The sequence below is a fragment of the Ailuropoda melanoleuca genome, chromosome 2, assembly GCF_002007445.2.
Source record: "Ailuropoda melanoleuca isolate Jingjing chromosome 2, ASM200744v2, whole genome shotgun sequence".
NCBI lineage: Eukaryota > Metazoa > Chordata > Mammalia > Carnivora > Ursidae > Ailuropoda > Ailuropoda melanoleuca.
The window spans coordinates 59265999-59282130 of record NC_048219.1 but is presented as its reverse complement, the minus strand read 5'-3'; the positions used below and the strand labels follow the sequence as shown (position 1 = coordinate 59282130).

General features: G+C 33.8%; 1 protein-coding gene and 1 long non-coding RNA gene across 3 annotated transcripts in view; both read right to left on the bottom strand.

The window, feature by feature from the left end:
* The window catches only part of LOC105236942, a 34777-nt gene extending 29680 nt beyond the window's left edge, over nt 1–5097 (bottom strand). The window contains exon 1 of the long non-coding RNA XR_004623297.1: nt 4880–5097. This is a non-coding gene — a long non-coding RNA (uncharacterized LOC105236942). The remainder of the gene's footprint in view (nt 1–4879) is intronic.
* Nucleotides 5098–6463: 1366 nt separating this feature from the next.
* The window catches only part of PKN2 (protein kinase N2), a 131585-nt gene continuing 121916 nt past the window's right edge, over nt 6464–16132 (bottom strand). For both annotated transcript variants that reach the window (XM_002917667.4, XM_034653822.1), the window contains 4 exons: nt 13399–13541; nt 9373–9480; nt 9093–9173; nt 6464–9007 (listed from right to left, as the gene is read on the bottom strand). In XM_002917667.4, coding sequence (XP_002917713.1) covers nt 8804–9007; nt 9093–9173; nt 9373–9480; nt 13399–13541 — 536 coding nt within the window. In that variant the 3' untranslated portion in view covers nt 6464–8803. The remainder of the gene's footprint in view (nt 9008–9092; nt 9174–9372; nt 9481–13398; nt 13542–16132) is intronic.

Below are 16132 nucleotides of genomic sequence, written 5' to 3'. Positions count from 1 at the left end.
AGATAATACCAAATTATTTTTCCCAAGTGGCTGTATTTCTTTATACTTCGACAGCAATTTATATGGAATCTCATTGTTCCACTCCACCTCTACCACTTGTCAGAATTTAAAATTTTTACCAATTGAATGTGTGCAAGCTGTATCTGTCCTGATTTGTAGTTTCTGATTACTATTTAGATTGGGTATGTTCACTGTCCATGTGAAACATCTGTTCATTATCTTTTGAACTTTTCTATTATTTTCCTTTTTTTTTTTTTTAAAGATTTTATTTATTTATTTGACAGAGATAGAGACAGCCAGCGAGAGAGGGAACACAAGCAGGGGGAGTGGGAGAGGAAGAAGCAGGCTTATAGCAGAGGAGCCTGATGTGGGGCTTGATCCCAGAACACCAGGATCACACCCTGAGCCGAAGGCAGATGCTTAACCGCTGTGCCACCCAGGCGCCCCTATTTTCCTTCTTGAGTTTTAGGAATTTTTAATATATTAGCTATCATCTTTTCTCTGTTATGTGAGATGTAAATGATCTTTCACTTTGTGCCTTGTCTTTTCACTTTCTGAGGTCTTCTGGTAAAAAGTAGTTCCTAATTTTATGATAAATTCACCAGTTTTTCTTACACTTTTGTGCTCTTTTCCTATGTATGCTTAATGTTTTAAAGTTTTACTTTTGATATTCATTTTAATTCATTTGAAATATTTATGTATGGTATGAGAAACTAAATTTTTTTCCCTTTCCACATGGATAGACCATTTTCCTACTTCTATTCAGGAAACATTTTTTTTCTCCACCGACTTATTATATTGTTTCTTTCATTAATCAAAATTTCAGATATGTGTGGGTCTGTTCTTGACTCTCTACTGTTCCATTTGTGACATGTATCAATACTTCAGTAATTGCTACACCTTTATAACTCTTAGTGTCTGGTGGGGCAAATCCCCTCTCCTCTTTGTATTCAGAAATTTAGCTACCCTTTATTTTTGGCTCTTCTATATAAATTTTAGATGAGCTTATGAAGTTTCACAAAAAATCACCGGGATTCTGATTGGAGTCGCATCGAACCTGCAGAGCATTTTGAGAACTGACACCACACAGGATTTGTCTATATTTACTTATCTTCTTTAATGTCTCTTAGCCAAGAACTTTTTTTACACGTCTTGCACATCTTGTTAGATTGATTTCTATGTAACTTAATTTTGTTGCTATTGAAGAAGTTGTCTTAAAAATATTATGTATTCCAATTGCTTGATGATGGTGTGTACACGTCACTGGCTTCTGTATTTTCATCTTATTAACAAGCATCTTGCGTAAACTAGGATTGCCAGTAAATTGTAGTCTTTTGAGTTTTCCAGGTAGACAATTATATCATCTGCAAATAACCATTTTGCTTCCTTCTTTTAATCCCTATAGTTCTGAGAATAGCACAGTTCAATGTTGAGAAGTAATAGTAATGACAGGCATTTTAGTCCTATTACCCAATTTTAAAGGGGATATTTTCAGTGTTTCCTCATATGGGATGATGGCATTTATTTTAGTTTTGTTGTTGTTTTAATATGGATACCATTTATCAGTTTAAGGATCCCCCAACCCCCTTTAAAGGCAGAAATGTAATCAGCTTTTTCTAAATCTATTACTTTTTCTCCTTTAATCTGTTAATATGGCAAATGACAATCACAGATTTTCTAGCATCAAGCCAACCTTGCATTATGAGCATAAGCCCATTTTATAGTGTCATTTTTATACATCACTGCATCTGATTTGGTAGTATTTTGTTTAGTATTCTTTTACCAGTGTTCTTGAGTGAAACTTGCCAGTAACATATTCTCCTTGTAATATTTTGTTTTCTAGCTTATAGTGACTTCACAGAATGAGTTAGGAACTATAACTTTTTCCCGTTATCAAGAACTTTCTATATGCTTGAAATAATTTCTTCTTTGAAAGTTTAGAAGAATTCACTTGTAAAACAATCTGGATCCAGCGTATTCTTTGTTGACTTTTATTTTCTGCTTTATTTCTTTAAGTGATGAGATTATTCACTCTTTAACTTCTTCCTGGATTAGTATGTTTTTCATATTATCTCTTTTTTCATATTTATTTGCATATATTGATAGTATTTTTTACTTACAAAAATCTTTGCTTGTATATATTCTTTCGTTTATAATAGCATTTATACCTACTCTCATTTTTCATATTTTCAGAGCTATGTGTATTTTGTTAGAATTTTCAAGGAATAAGTTTTGGCTTGTTCCTATTATACTGCTTTTTCTATTGTTTACTTTCAGTTATTCTGTTCTTTTTCTGACTTCTGAAGCCAAGCAATTTGATAATTTTTTTTAAGATTTTATTTATTTATTTGACACAGAGACAGCCAGTGAGAGAGAGACAAGCAGGGGGAGTGGGAGAGCAATCAGCAGGCTCCNAAGATTTTATTTATTTATTTGACACAGAGACAGCCAGTGAGAGAGAGACAAGCAGGGGGAGTGGGAGAGGAATCAGCAGGCTCCCAGCAGAGGAGCCCAATGTGGGGCTCGATCCCATAACGCTGGGATCACGCCCTGAGCCAAAGGCAGACGCTTAATGACTGAGCTACCCAGGTNCAGCAGAGGAGCCCGATGTGGGGCTCGATCCCATAACGCTGGGATCACGCCCTGAGCCAAAGGCAGATGCTTAATGACTGAGCTACCCAGGCNGCAGACGCTTAATGACTGAGCTACCCAGGTGCCCCAATTTGATAAATTTTTAACCTTCCTTTTTCTAAAAAAGCATTTAGTTTACAAAGTTCCCTGCAAGAACCATTTTTGCTGCATTTAATGACACCATTCTTTCTCTGAGCCATTAAAGGGTATTTTAACATTTTTTCCCCAATTTATTTATTAAAATCTATTCTAATCAGTTAGAAACCATAATTGGTATTACTATACTTTGTAATTTTCTATGATTTGTTTTATGGCTCAGTTTTTATAAATGTTCCATGTATTCTGAAAAGAATGTGGAATCTCTTAATTGCTGGATGCAGAATTCTATAAATAACCTTTGGATCAAGCTTACTGTTTTTGTTCAAACATTCTGTATCTTTCCTCTTTAAAAAGTCTATTGTCCAGAGGCGCCTGGGTGGCTCAGTCGTTAAGCGCCTGCCTTCAGCTCAGGGCGTGATCCTGGCGTTCTGGGATCGAGCCCCAGGTCAGGCTCCTCCGCTGGGAGCCTGCTTCTTCCTCTCCCACTCCCCCTGCTTGTGTTCCCTCTCTCGCTGGCTGTCTCTGTCAAATAAAATAAATAAAACCTTAAAAAATTTTTTTTAAAAGTCTATTGTCCAATAATGCAAGTTGAGATCTTCCAACTGGATGGGTATATGTTAAGTATTTTTTTAGTAGCTCTAACAATTTCTGCTTTAGTCTGTATTTAGGGACTATTTTATCAAATACATATACATGCTTAGAATTAGTATTTTTTTTGGTAAATTGAATCTTTTACCATTATGTAGAAACACCCTACTCTTGGTGATATCTTTTCATGATGGGTCTAACATTGGTTTTGATATTAAGCAGAGCTACCATAGCTTTAGCTTGTTTTTGCATTGTCTATTTTTCCTCATACTTTTACTTTCAACTTCTCTATATAGTTATATTTTAGATGTATCTTTTTGTTAATGTTATAAAGCTAGGTTTTCTTTTTAAAATCGATTACCCTACTTTTAACTAGTGAGTTTATTCCATTTACATTTATTGGGATTATTGGTATATTTGAACTCACTTCTACTATTTTATCTCTTGGTTTGAAATTTATGTGCACTATATTCTTTTCATGAATATCCTGGACATTTTATGATGTACATTTAACTAATGTTAATCAATACCTTGACACCCCAACAATGCAACAGAATACTTCAGCTCTGATCTTCCCTACCTCAACTGTCTTACTGTCTGGAATTTGTTGACTTAAAGCAAACACACAGGTCACCTGTTAACTAACTATTGAGTTGTGTTTGATTTACCTAAGTGTTTACCATTTTATTTTTTCATAAGCTTTTTTGGATCTTAGATCATTATTCTGGGATCACCCTCCTTCTTCTTGAAGCACTTCCTTAGAGTAGGACCCTCGAGAGTAAACATTCCTTTAAAAAATACTTTCATTTGCTCTTAAACTAATTTCACTTTCTACACAATTCCACTTTCTACACAATTCCAGCCTGACATTTTGTTTTCCAATGTTCTAAAGAGAATATTTTACTACTTTCACTGTTAATATTGAGAAGTCAGCTATTAGTCTTTTTTTGTAGACAATTTAGTCCTTTCCCTCTGGATAGTTTCAAGATGTTGTCTTTGGTGATCTACTTTTTCACTACAGTGGTTCTATGCATACATTTATATTTATCCTTTATTGAGAATATTCTGCTTCCTGGATATTTTTTTAATCTCTGGGGAATTTGCAGCCCATTATCTTTGCAAATACTGTCTCTCTTCCATTCTTTCCTCTCAGGTCTCCACTCCATTTTCCATATCTCTTAACCTTCTTTTCATATTTTCCATCCCCTTACCTTTCTGTTTTATCTATTTGGGATTGATTTTTCAGATGTATCATTCAGTTCTCTGGTTCTCTCTTCAGCTGTCCCAACTGCTGTTAACCAACACTGTTTCAATTTGACCAATTACATTTTTCACTTTTGGGTTTTAAAAAGGTTAATTTTCTTAAAATTTCATTTTACTTGTTTATCCTGGTAATTTTAGGTATATAGACATCTTATACACAGCTACTTTATATTTTGTTTCTGAGAATTCAAAATCTGCAATCTTTTGGAGGGGATGTCTAAATTTACTACTTTGTTAGCGCTCATTCAAGTTAGTTTGCTCTCTCTCATGTGTTTGGTGATCTTTAACAGTGTATTACTTGATCTTAATTTGTGGAAGTCCTATGTTCCCATTCTGGAGAAGCTTTCTTCAGAAGGCACTTGATTTTACTGGTAGAAAAACTGTGACTTGCGGGGGCGCCTGGATGGCACAGTCGTTAAGCGTCTGCCTTCGGCTCAGGGTGTGATCCCAGCATTCTGGGATCGAGCCCCACATCAGGCTTCTCCGCTGGGAGCCTGCTTCTTCCTCTCCTACTCCCCCTGCTTGTGTTCCCTCTCTCGCTGGCTGGCTGTCTCTGTCAAATAAATAAATAAATTCTTAAAAAAAAAAAAAAAAAAGAAAAATTGTGACTTGCAAACTAAAACTTACATTCCTCTTGAGGATTTTAACACAAAACTTAAGTTCTACTGTTACTGCAAGGTTTGTTATCCTGGTGTTACTATAGTAATCCATCCTTGGCAAACTCACTTCTGAATGCCTGCATTTCCAAAGCTAGCTCCTTGCCATTCTGACTCTTACTCTCTCTCCAACTTCCTACTTCTCTGGCCTACTCTTTGGACTCAGCTTCCAATCCCAACCTTTGAGTGCTCATTTTTGTGCTTGAACACTCCTTAATTTTTAGGTGCTAAAGCCCCAGCTTATCCAGATTCATGCTCAAGTGTGTCTGTTTTGGGATGAGGGGTTGCCGGATACCACTCTTACCTTTAATGAAACCAGCAGTGCCTCAAATTATGTGTCTTATTGGAGGTCTTAGGTACTTAGTCATGATACTAGAAGTGGAAATCACGCAAAATTTCTGACTTATAGAAGTTATTTAAAAACTTACCTCTATATATGTATATATTTACATATGTATGTTTACAAATACATATATTTATATACATATAAGGCCAGTATCTCAAAGATGCATTAGATTTCAAAAGATAGCTAGAAGGTAAATAAGAATTCTAATTAAGATTATGATCCATGAATTGTTATTTGTTCTTTGGGCTTTTCATACTCACCCTCAGTTGCTTTGGGAAGGATCAACACCTGTAAAAATTTTGTTAGATTTGGAATCTATAATGCAGCTTTTACCTACTCAACATATAATGACAATTTCCATTGTGACCTCAGTTTGTGTTATAGGGATAGCATGGATTATTTTATATTCCTAAAATACTCCATTTGCAATATTTGAATTAGATGACTATAAAATGACTAGCATTCTGTTTTCATTTACCTGTTTTCTGAAAGGTCAGGTCCTAAAATAAAGTTAACCTCAAACAAGAGAATGCTACATATATTACTGGTGCTTGCATTTTAATGCACACGGTTTTTCATTTATTAAGACTTTGATTTTTTTCTCATCTTTATATCCTCAGTGTGTAGCACACATAAGGCATCCTATAATATCCACTGAGTAAAAGATGCTATTGATATTACAGAAGTAAAATGCAAACTTTTCCCATTACTACCAGTGAAGTGGACAATTTGCTCTGAATCAGATTTTGCCCTACCAGGACAAAAAGCACTTGCAAGAAAGCTAAGCAAAGTCAGTCTTTGAGATCTTGAATATAGTAGAGCTAATACATGTTTTGACCAACAGGAAGCTTCCAAAGGGAAATAATACTTAAAACCAAAGTTACAAATTATAATCTATTTAAACTTTAATTTGTGCATTTGTGGTAATTTATGACTGCGAAACACTTTTTTCTTAGAATGACATAAAGGCACATTTCATTTGAATGCATAGTGTACCATTCTAAAATATACTAATAATTTCCTTACAAAGTGCTTGAGCAGTCACTTACACATACAGTAATAGCAAAATATATTTACACTCTATAGAGTTTAAAATTTTAAAATCTGACTAAAATATATATATATATATATTTTAAAAACTACAGAAAATATTAGTGCTTTCTTCAGCTTAATTGTGTGATATACCCTGCCCTCTAATTTTTTTTTAGTGATTGACTTCAATTAAAAAACATTTCTGTACACTGTGTAGTTACAAAATGCTATGTCAGTTTTTAATGCTAAAAGCCTATTTTAGACATTGCTTTCTATGCATATTTGAGAACCAGGAAAAGGTGAGCAGACTGTACCTCAAAAGTATTTAGTGTTTTTTTATGTTGTGTTAACACTGTATAAATTAAAGCCAGACAATTAAGCTAAGATCCTCTACTGTCCTTTAACAAGGAAGTTAACTGGCATTTTAAAATAACTTTAAAACATATTGCTCCCTGTTTCTATAAGATTTTCCCCCAAAGATTCTTGGGTAATAATTAATTTGGAAGGAAATATGAATTATCTCTGAACAATTTTAATTGTTCTCAGAGTACACAAAAACATGCCAACACACCCTAGGCAAGGCTGAAACATTTATAAACTTTCTATAAATCAATGTGCTCTTATGTTTCTCATAGAATTTAAATTTGAACAATTTTTAAGACACAAGATCATTGTGATTAAATGGTTAATTCAGTATGGTTAGTTAACAACTTGCTATTCCTGAGATATAATGACCCTAACACAGAATCAAAGATGTTATTATTGAACTAAGGAAAAAAAGTGAAGGCACAGAATAGGAGGAAAAGAATGTAAAAACTAACAACAAAAAACCCAAAAAACTCCAGGCAAGTGGAACAGTCATGGCTTGCCAAAAGACTTTCCTATAAGAGCATCAAAAAAGCCACAAATGGATCCTCTGAAAAGTTGTAAAAGGTATTTGATCAAATTATTTTTGAGACTTTTGAGGTACAGCTTTAGTGTTATAATAGTTTTTATAAAATATAGACTGTTTTATCAAAAATATTTATACATTCTGTTACAATATATTGCTTTTGCCCTCAGTAACTGCCAATATAAAATCTGGATCCAGTGGCCTAAAATGTACAAATGCACTTAACGTAAATGCTGGAGTTTGAGGTGTCTGCTTGGCCACTGTACAAAAGTGATGAAGTGGTGAAATTAAATAATAAACCTACAACACAGAATACATTACAACTTGCACATATACATGTTCACAGCATGTATACAATGATAATCCCTATGTTTTAACAGATAAAGTTCCCTTCTACAGTAGACATAAGAATAAGATAAACTGGGTTGATGAATGTACAATGAATATCAAAAAAAGAGTAATTAGTTCACTGATTTTGGAAGAAAATATGATTGAACATATCAAGTGTCTAGACTTTGGGAATGCATACAGGTAATACAGTATCTTGGTTCAGGCTAATCAGAAGTCCTCATTCTTAAAATTTTAAGTAAATGCTGATGCTTAGCTGTTCCTGTTTGTTTCAGCATGGTTTAATAAACAAAAAATCGTTTGGCAAGTAGCTCTGTTGCAAAGCTATGAGGCTGTTACATGGTTGGTAAAGATAAAGCGATAAAAATTTTCTCCTAATAAATATAGAAAATTTATAAAACATCAATTCATTTTTTTAAAGCCAAAAAATGTGCAGAAACTACCACTACATTTTTTGATATTACAATAATTTCATTAAAAAAATAAGAGCATTTGCCTTATTCAAACAGAATTACTATGTGTAAATAGTAATAGCATCCCAAGCCCTTTTGTTCTTTTTGTAAAATATAGCTAACTGAAGTGAAATGATTAATTTTCCTTCCATTTAAGGCATAGCTAGGGACTGTGGAAGCGTGGTTTTTGTTTTGTTTTGTTTTTTGTTTTTTAAATAGACTATTGATCCACAAGTATTCATTTGTGATAGGTTTTCATGGCCGATGTTCATTCCACTTAAACTCCATGAAACTGTTTCCAGTGCTCAGATTTACGTTGAAAATACATTAAGAAGCCACTTTCAAGAAGGTTTTAGAACAGTACTTTTAAAGAAATCTTCATATGTTTAAAAAAAAACTCAGAAGCTACTGGTGGCACAGAGAGCAAATGAAGGGTTGCTATTGTTAAGAGGTCTTCTTGTGAGTCAGTTTGCTTGATTTCACAGTGTCTCGGAACTTAACACCAATCAGCAATGTAGTCAAAATCTCTGAACATTTCTTGCTCCTCTTCTGAAAGTATCCTTGGTTCTCGAGGTGGAGTCAGAATAGGTGCTTCTGAGGTAAATTCATCATCAAAATTACTAACATCTTCTCGTCCTCTAATGGTAGGTACAAATGGCGGCTTGACTTTTTTGTCCATGAGGGCACTCCAATCAATTAGCTGGATTACAAAATATAAAATGACCAGTTTAGTTTCCTACACCTAACTGCTAGTTTCACAAAAAATTTTAAACTTTCACACTTACCCGGAAAAATGGGTGCTTTTTTACATCCTCTGCGTCTTTCTCACCGGCTCCAAGGCGCCGCTCAGGATTTCTTCTTAATAGCTAACACAACATAAAGTATAAAAGTTAAAATAAAGCAGTGACTTCATTGATAAAGGTTCTCATACCCTGCAAAGATTTAGATGTTGTTTGGTCTAAACCATGCAACATCTATGAAGTGAAAAACACCTTCTAAAATTCTAATTGAGAAATGTCCTTCAATGTAAGAAATTTAAGTAGTTTATAAACCATTAATTCTTACCCTTCTCATTATTGATATGGCTTCTGTAGATAAGAACCTTGGATACCTTACTTCATCATTTACAATACTGTCAAAAACCTCCTCTTCATCATCACCAGGAAAGGGAGACTAGAAGAAATATCTTTGAGTCAGCCAAAATGAATTTCAATACTGTAAAATCTTATCACCTATCCAAAGTACAACCAAGAACTAGGTAGTGAGGAAAACAAACCAAACTACCAAAAAACCAAACAAACAAGGACTACAAGAAGCCACAAGATACACAACAGATCTATTAACCAAATGATACACCATATACACTCACTGAAATCTTCTTCAACTTTATTTCCCAGATTTTTTTTTTTTAGATTTTATTTATTTATTTGACAGAGAGAGAGGCAGCAAGACAGGGAACACAAGCAGGGGGTGTGGAAGAGGGGGAAGCAGGCTTCCCGCCAAGCAGGGAGCCCTATGTGGGGCTCGATCCCAGAACGCTGGGATCATGACCTGAGCCAAAGGCAGATGCTTAACGACTAAGCCACCCAGGCGCCCCTTATTTCCCAGACCTTAATAACAAATTTGGTTATATTATGTAATATCATTTTTCATTTAATTTAATTCCATTCCATTTTATTCATTTATTCATTTATTTGGCCTGACAGTCAATATCTTGAGTGCCTACTAGATACTAAAAAATATTTAGATAATGGACACATTCCTCAAGAAGCTCAATCTTGTAGAAAGACAGAAGGAAATGGGTAAATATGGCAATAAGTGTAACCACAGAAACACAGAGTTTGTGGGAATACATCTGATATGGATGTGCTTTGAATTTCAGTCAATAGCAAATTAATTAGCAAAACACAATGAGAGATCCGCAAGTATAATGACTACACTAAGCAGCAGCTGTCAACAAAAGTTAAACTTAAAAGCACACATTTCTAGGCATTTTTAATTTAAGCCCTATATAGAACCAGTCTTAGGGCATTTCAGTAAGCAGAGTATTAAAATTGTTGTTTACAATGACAGTAATTACCCTAAGTCATAAAAAAGTAGTTAAATTACATTCAGTGTAACAATTTGATGCACAAAGGGATACACTCAACCATGTTGAAATGTGGCTATGAAATAAGACTTACTACCTCACAATTTGAGATGAATTAGATTTGACTGCTTGCTTCCTGTAAAATTATTAATGAATAAGAGCCAGTGAAAAAGCAGTACTAATGGAAAGAGAAGGATCTTTGACCTGAGGAATCTATGAAAATGAATTTAGAACCCAACTTCCTAAAGCTGAGCTGCCAATCTTATTGCTCATATCTAAGGAAATTTCAAACTTTTCAGTTATCAAAACCTTAGTTTGTTCATTTGTTCACTCAAAATAGATAAATCAAATAGATAAATGAAATATCTACTATGTGGGATAATATAATTTCTTTCTGGGATAGAGACAGCAGCAAATGAGAGGAAAATTCTATTTCACAAGGATTCTCAATCAGAATTTCAAGTGGTAATACTAAGCACCTTTGTCCATTGATCAATACTGTATTTAAAAAATGTCACCCTACAAATCCCTGAATAGTGAAGATATACCCACATATCATTAAGACGTTAAAGTTCCTTGTTTCTGCAAATAGATTATAAGCTAACAGAACTAACAACAGAATGCTAACAAATGTGTTTTAAGCAGATATAAAAAGAATTCAATGGTTTTTTCAGATGTCAGGAGTCCAACTCCAATATCTAAGTTTACTTTAAACTTCTCTGATATTTTAATTCTCATTTGGCACTAGGAAAGGGGAGCTAGTATGTTAGTTTATTCCTGGAATCTTTCCAGTCCTCAAAACCCATACAAACACAAATACAAATCTCAAAAACAAATTTGAAAATGCATGATATACCCAGTGAGTTTTCAATTATTTGTAATAGAGAAATTAGACATAAACTTTAGCCAAACCTCACTTTTATCACAGTCAAAAGTTACTAACATTTTACCAATGCTATAAAATTACAAAGTACACCTATGAGCTTTAAGTTTAGTTCTTTTCCCAATTGTCCTCTTACGAAGGTGCTAAAGAAAAAGAATACTGCAATAAAAAAAACTGTGAAGGGAGAGTAATTAGCAGGTTAATCAATTAGAAGCTCTTTTAAAAAATACAGAACAAGACCTTCCTCATTTGTTCACTGCCAAGTTTTCCAGTCACTTCAGGATAGGAGGAGGTAGAATCGACTGGCTCTTAATTCTGTAGTATTTTGTAATAAATTCACATTTTTTGCCTGTCAGCTCTAATATGGGGAATAAATTTTAAGCAAGCATATAATTTTTGGTGACCTAATTACATCTCATACATAAATGAATAATACATTTAAAAAAACAAAGCAACAAAAATGTTACTTAAAAGGGAAAAAGGGGGGGGAGTTCAAGTATGTCAGAGCTTATAGAAACAACTATTATGAGTACTTCTGGCATTCTTAGAAAGCAAACACCATTGTGGATTAGGGATAAAATATATCTTTCCAGCCTAAAACACTGTATAACAGCTTTTTGAGATAGAGGTAAAAATTTTCAGATCTGGATCACTAGTCTTAAGAATAGAAATAAGTTTGGGTAGATTCCATATCCTGAGGTAGCAAAGCATAATGGTTTAGAGAGGCTATGAAGCCAGACAGCCAGAGTTAAAAATCCCAGCTCCACCACATGAGAGCTCTGTGACTTCTTTGTGTCTCCATCTATATACCTTAAAATGGGCATAAGACTAGTATTGAGCTCATTAAAGCTTCCTGAAAAACTAAATGAGCTAATATTTATATATATATATATATTTTTTAAAGATTTTATTTATTTATTTGACAGAGAGAAAAGCAACAAGAGAGGGAACACAAGCAGGGGGAGTGGGAGAGGGAGAAGCAGGCTTCCCGCCGAGCAGGGAGCCCGATGTGGGGCTCAGTCCCAGAACGCTGGGATCATGACCTGAGCTGAAGGTAGACACTTAACGACTGAGCCACCCAGGCACCCCAGAGCTAATATTTATAAAGCAAATAAGAAAGTACCTAGCACATGGTAAACATTTTTAATTAGCTATTTCTTTTCCTCCTTTTCTAAGTATCCACTCCAATTTGACATACCAAAGGGGCTGTCTTTTGGATAGACTAATAAAATCCTTTGTTTGGAACAAGTGTCATTAAATGACAATATAGAGTAAAACTTTAGAAACTTCTGACATTCAATAATTTGGTCAATCATTTATTCAGCTACTAATTTATTCCTAGACCTGTACACCTAGAATGTACAAAGAAGACTGCTGGTGCTGGGAAAACTGCAAAGCAATGAACCAAGCTCTTTTTTTATTTTTTGCATCCCAAGATCATCAAGCCCCTCTAAGCAGTTTTCAATCACTTGTCTATATATTTACCCTTTCCCAATTCCACTCAATTTATCATTTCCAACAATTTATAACAAAATAGATTAGCCAATTATTGTTGATTAGATATAACTCACCATTTCCTAAGTGGTAACAATTTCTGTATAAAACGAAGCTATCCCCAGAAATTAATTTTTTTCAGTGAGAAAGAGAGAGAGTGAGACAGCACATGCATGCATGAGTGGGGGAGGTTCAGAGCGAGGGGGAGAGAATCTTAAGCCGACTCCACGCTGAGCGTGGAGCCGGATGCGGAACCCAATCTCACGATCCTGAGATCATGACCTAAGCCAAAACCAAGAATCAGACACTTAACCAACTGAGCCACCCAGGCACCCACCCAGAAATTTATTTTAAGTTAATCTGAAAAAAACAGGAGGGGAAAAATGTTTATCTTTTAATTCTACAATACCTTTTGAAGGTAAGATTTTGACCAACGTATAGCTGAGTTTTTGTTACAGATGTAGAGGACAAGATAGAATCACAGACAATTATTAGTATATTATAAATATGTATAAAACTTAAGTTCCACTTATGTAGGAGATATATTAAGTCATTTATAAAGGACATCTTTTGTTCTTTCAATCATCTTTCCTCATTTCTCTCTCATTTATTTTATACTGCTTACCTCACCAACGAGCATTTCATATATAAGAACACCAAGTCCCCACCAATCTACAGCCCTTGTATAGGATGTTTCTGTTAATACTTCTGGGGCAAGAAATTCAGGAGTGCCACAAAATGTGCTTGTTCTATCTCCATATCCCATTCCTGAAAAGGTAAAATTTAAGTATTTGTTAGAAAAGAAAAATTCTAGATGATAGATGAAACAGACAATATCCTTAGGAAGCAAAATTAAAGTTCCACATTTGTGTATAATGACCAAACTCAAGATATACCAGACTTCTAAAGAAAATGTTAAGGACTGGTATAGAGAAAACTGCAATAGTAACTCTACTATTTAATTAATGGGTAAAAATAAATAAAATTTTTATACTTCATTTTATTCACTTCTCTTTCTTGTCATTACTTTACAAGCGATGCTAAGAACTTACAACAAAAAAACTGATTCGGAGCTTCAATTTCTATCATCTTTCAAATTCAATCTTTCAAATATTTTATTTGATTCATTACAAAAATAACATTAAGTATAGTATAGAAAATACCAAAAAGGAACCCTTGGATAATCCAGAGTTAGCCACCAAAACAACCTTGAAAAGAAAAACAAAACTGGAGGTATCACAGTTCTAGATTTTAAGTTATACTATAAAGCTATAGTAATCAAAACATTATGGTACTAGCACAAAAACAGACACAATGGATCAGGAACAGGATAGAAAGCCCCAGAAACAAACCCACAATTATACGGTCAATTAATCTTCAACAAAAGAGGCAAGAATATGCAATGGGAAAAAGAAAGTCTCTTCAACAAATGGTGCTGGGAAAACTAGACAGCTACATGCAAAAGAATGAAACTGGACCACCTTCTTATACCATACAAAAAAATAAACTCAAGATGGATTAAAGACCTAAATGTGAGACCTGAAACCATAAAAATCCTAGAAGAGAGCACAGGCAATAACTTCTCTTAACACTGGCCGTAGCAACATCTTCCTAAATAGGTCTCCCAAGACAAGAGAAATAAAAGCAAAAGTAAACTATTGGGACTACATTAAAATAAAAACTTCTAAAGAGTGAAGGAAACAATCAACCAAACTAAAAGACAACCTATCGAATGGGAGAAGATATCTGCAAATGACACATAAATAATCCAATTAAAAAATGGGCAAGAGAAATGAATAGACATTTCTCCAAAGACGACATACGGGTGACCAACAGACACATGAAAAGATGTTCAACATCACTCATCATTAGGAAAATGCAAAACAAAACCACAATATCACCTCATACCTGCCCGAAAGCTTAAAATCAAAAACACAAGAAACAAGTGTTGGTAGGATGTGGAGAGAAAGGAAATCTCGTGCACTGCTGGTGGAATGCAAACTGGTGCAGCCACTTTGGAAAACAGTATGAAGGTTCCTCGAAAATTTAAAAATAGCAATACCATATGATCCAGTAATTGCACTACTGGGTATTTATCCAAAGAATACAAAAACACTTAGTATTTAACACTCAAACAATTTGAAAGGATATATGTACCCCTATGTTTATTTTCAAATAGCCAAAATATGGAAGTAGCCCAATTGTCCATCGATATATGAATGGATAAAGAAGATGTGGTATGCACAAACACACACACACACACACACACACACACACACACACACCGGAATATTATTTAGCCATAAAAAGGAATGAAATCTTGCCATTTGCAACAACACAGATGGAGCTAGAGTATACTGCTAAGTGAAATAAGTCAAAGAAAGACAAATACCATATGGTTTCACTCATGTGGAATTTAAGAAACAAAACAAAGGAAAAAAAAAACCACAGACAAATCAAATTCTACAGACTCTTAACTATAACGAACAAACTGATGATTTACCAGAGGGGATCGGGGGGAGAGGTGAAATAGGAGATAGGGATTAAAGAGTACACTTATCATTATGAGCACTGAGTAATGTACAGAATGGTTGAATCAACATATTGTACATCTGAAATGAATGTAACATTGTATATTAACTACACTGGAATTAAAATAAAAAATAAAGTTAACCAAATGTGTCATATAATACAGAAATACAGTATTAATCTTTTAGTTAACTAGTTCTCAAATTTATGTTCCTCATAAATTAGTTTAATTTTATCATAATTCAGTAATATATTAATCAAATATACATTTTACATATTGAAGACAATGTCTCTATATATTCTAAATAATTAAAAGCTCCTTATAAAGCATATTATGAAAGAATTTGAAAGGAAAGTTCTCAATTCTAAATTTTAAAAGCTATAATGACTGAAAATCTCAAATCAATGTGAGTCTATGGACCAAGACATGAAGAGCATAATTAAATACATTAGCACATAAGGTGGAGAAATTTTCTGTTTTTGCAAAATTTCGTCAACATCATCACACCAGTTTTTTTTCTTCAATAAAATATTATTTTTAAAAAGAGTTGCTATTGTATCTATGTAAGTTCTACAAAAGCCTTTTAAATGACTTGGCCAAGATTAGGAAAACCTTAGTTAAGAAAGAGGAATCTTTATTCTATGCTTTGATCACAACTAGAGTATATTACAAACACCATACTTTTAGGATAAACTAATTTTTTGCATTCTTTTGTTTATAGTAGTATTATAAAATGTGACATTTTAACGTAATACATATGTCAATTACAGTAACTTAGTTATATTTAATTTACTCTGATAAATTTTCCTGTCCTGATTTTTTTTTTTAA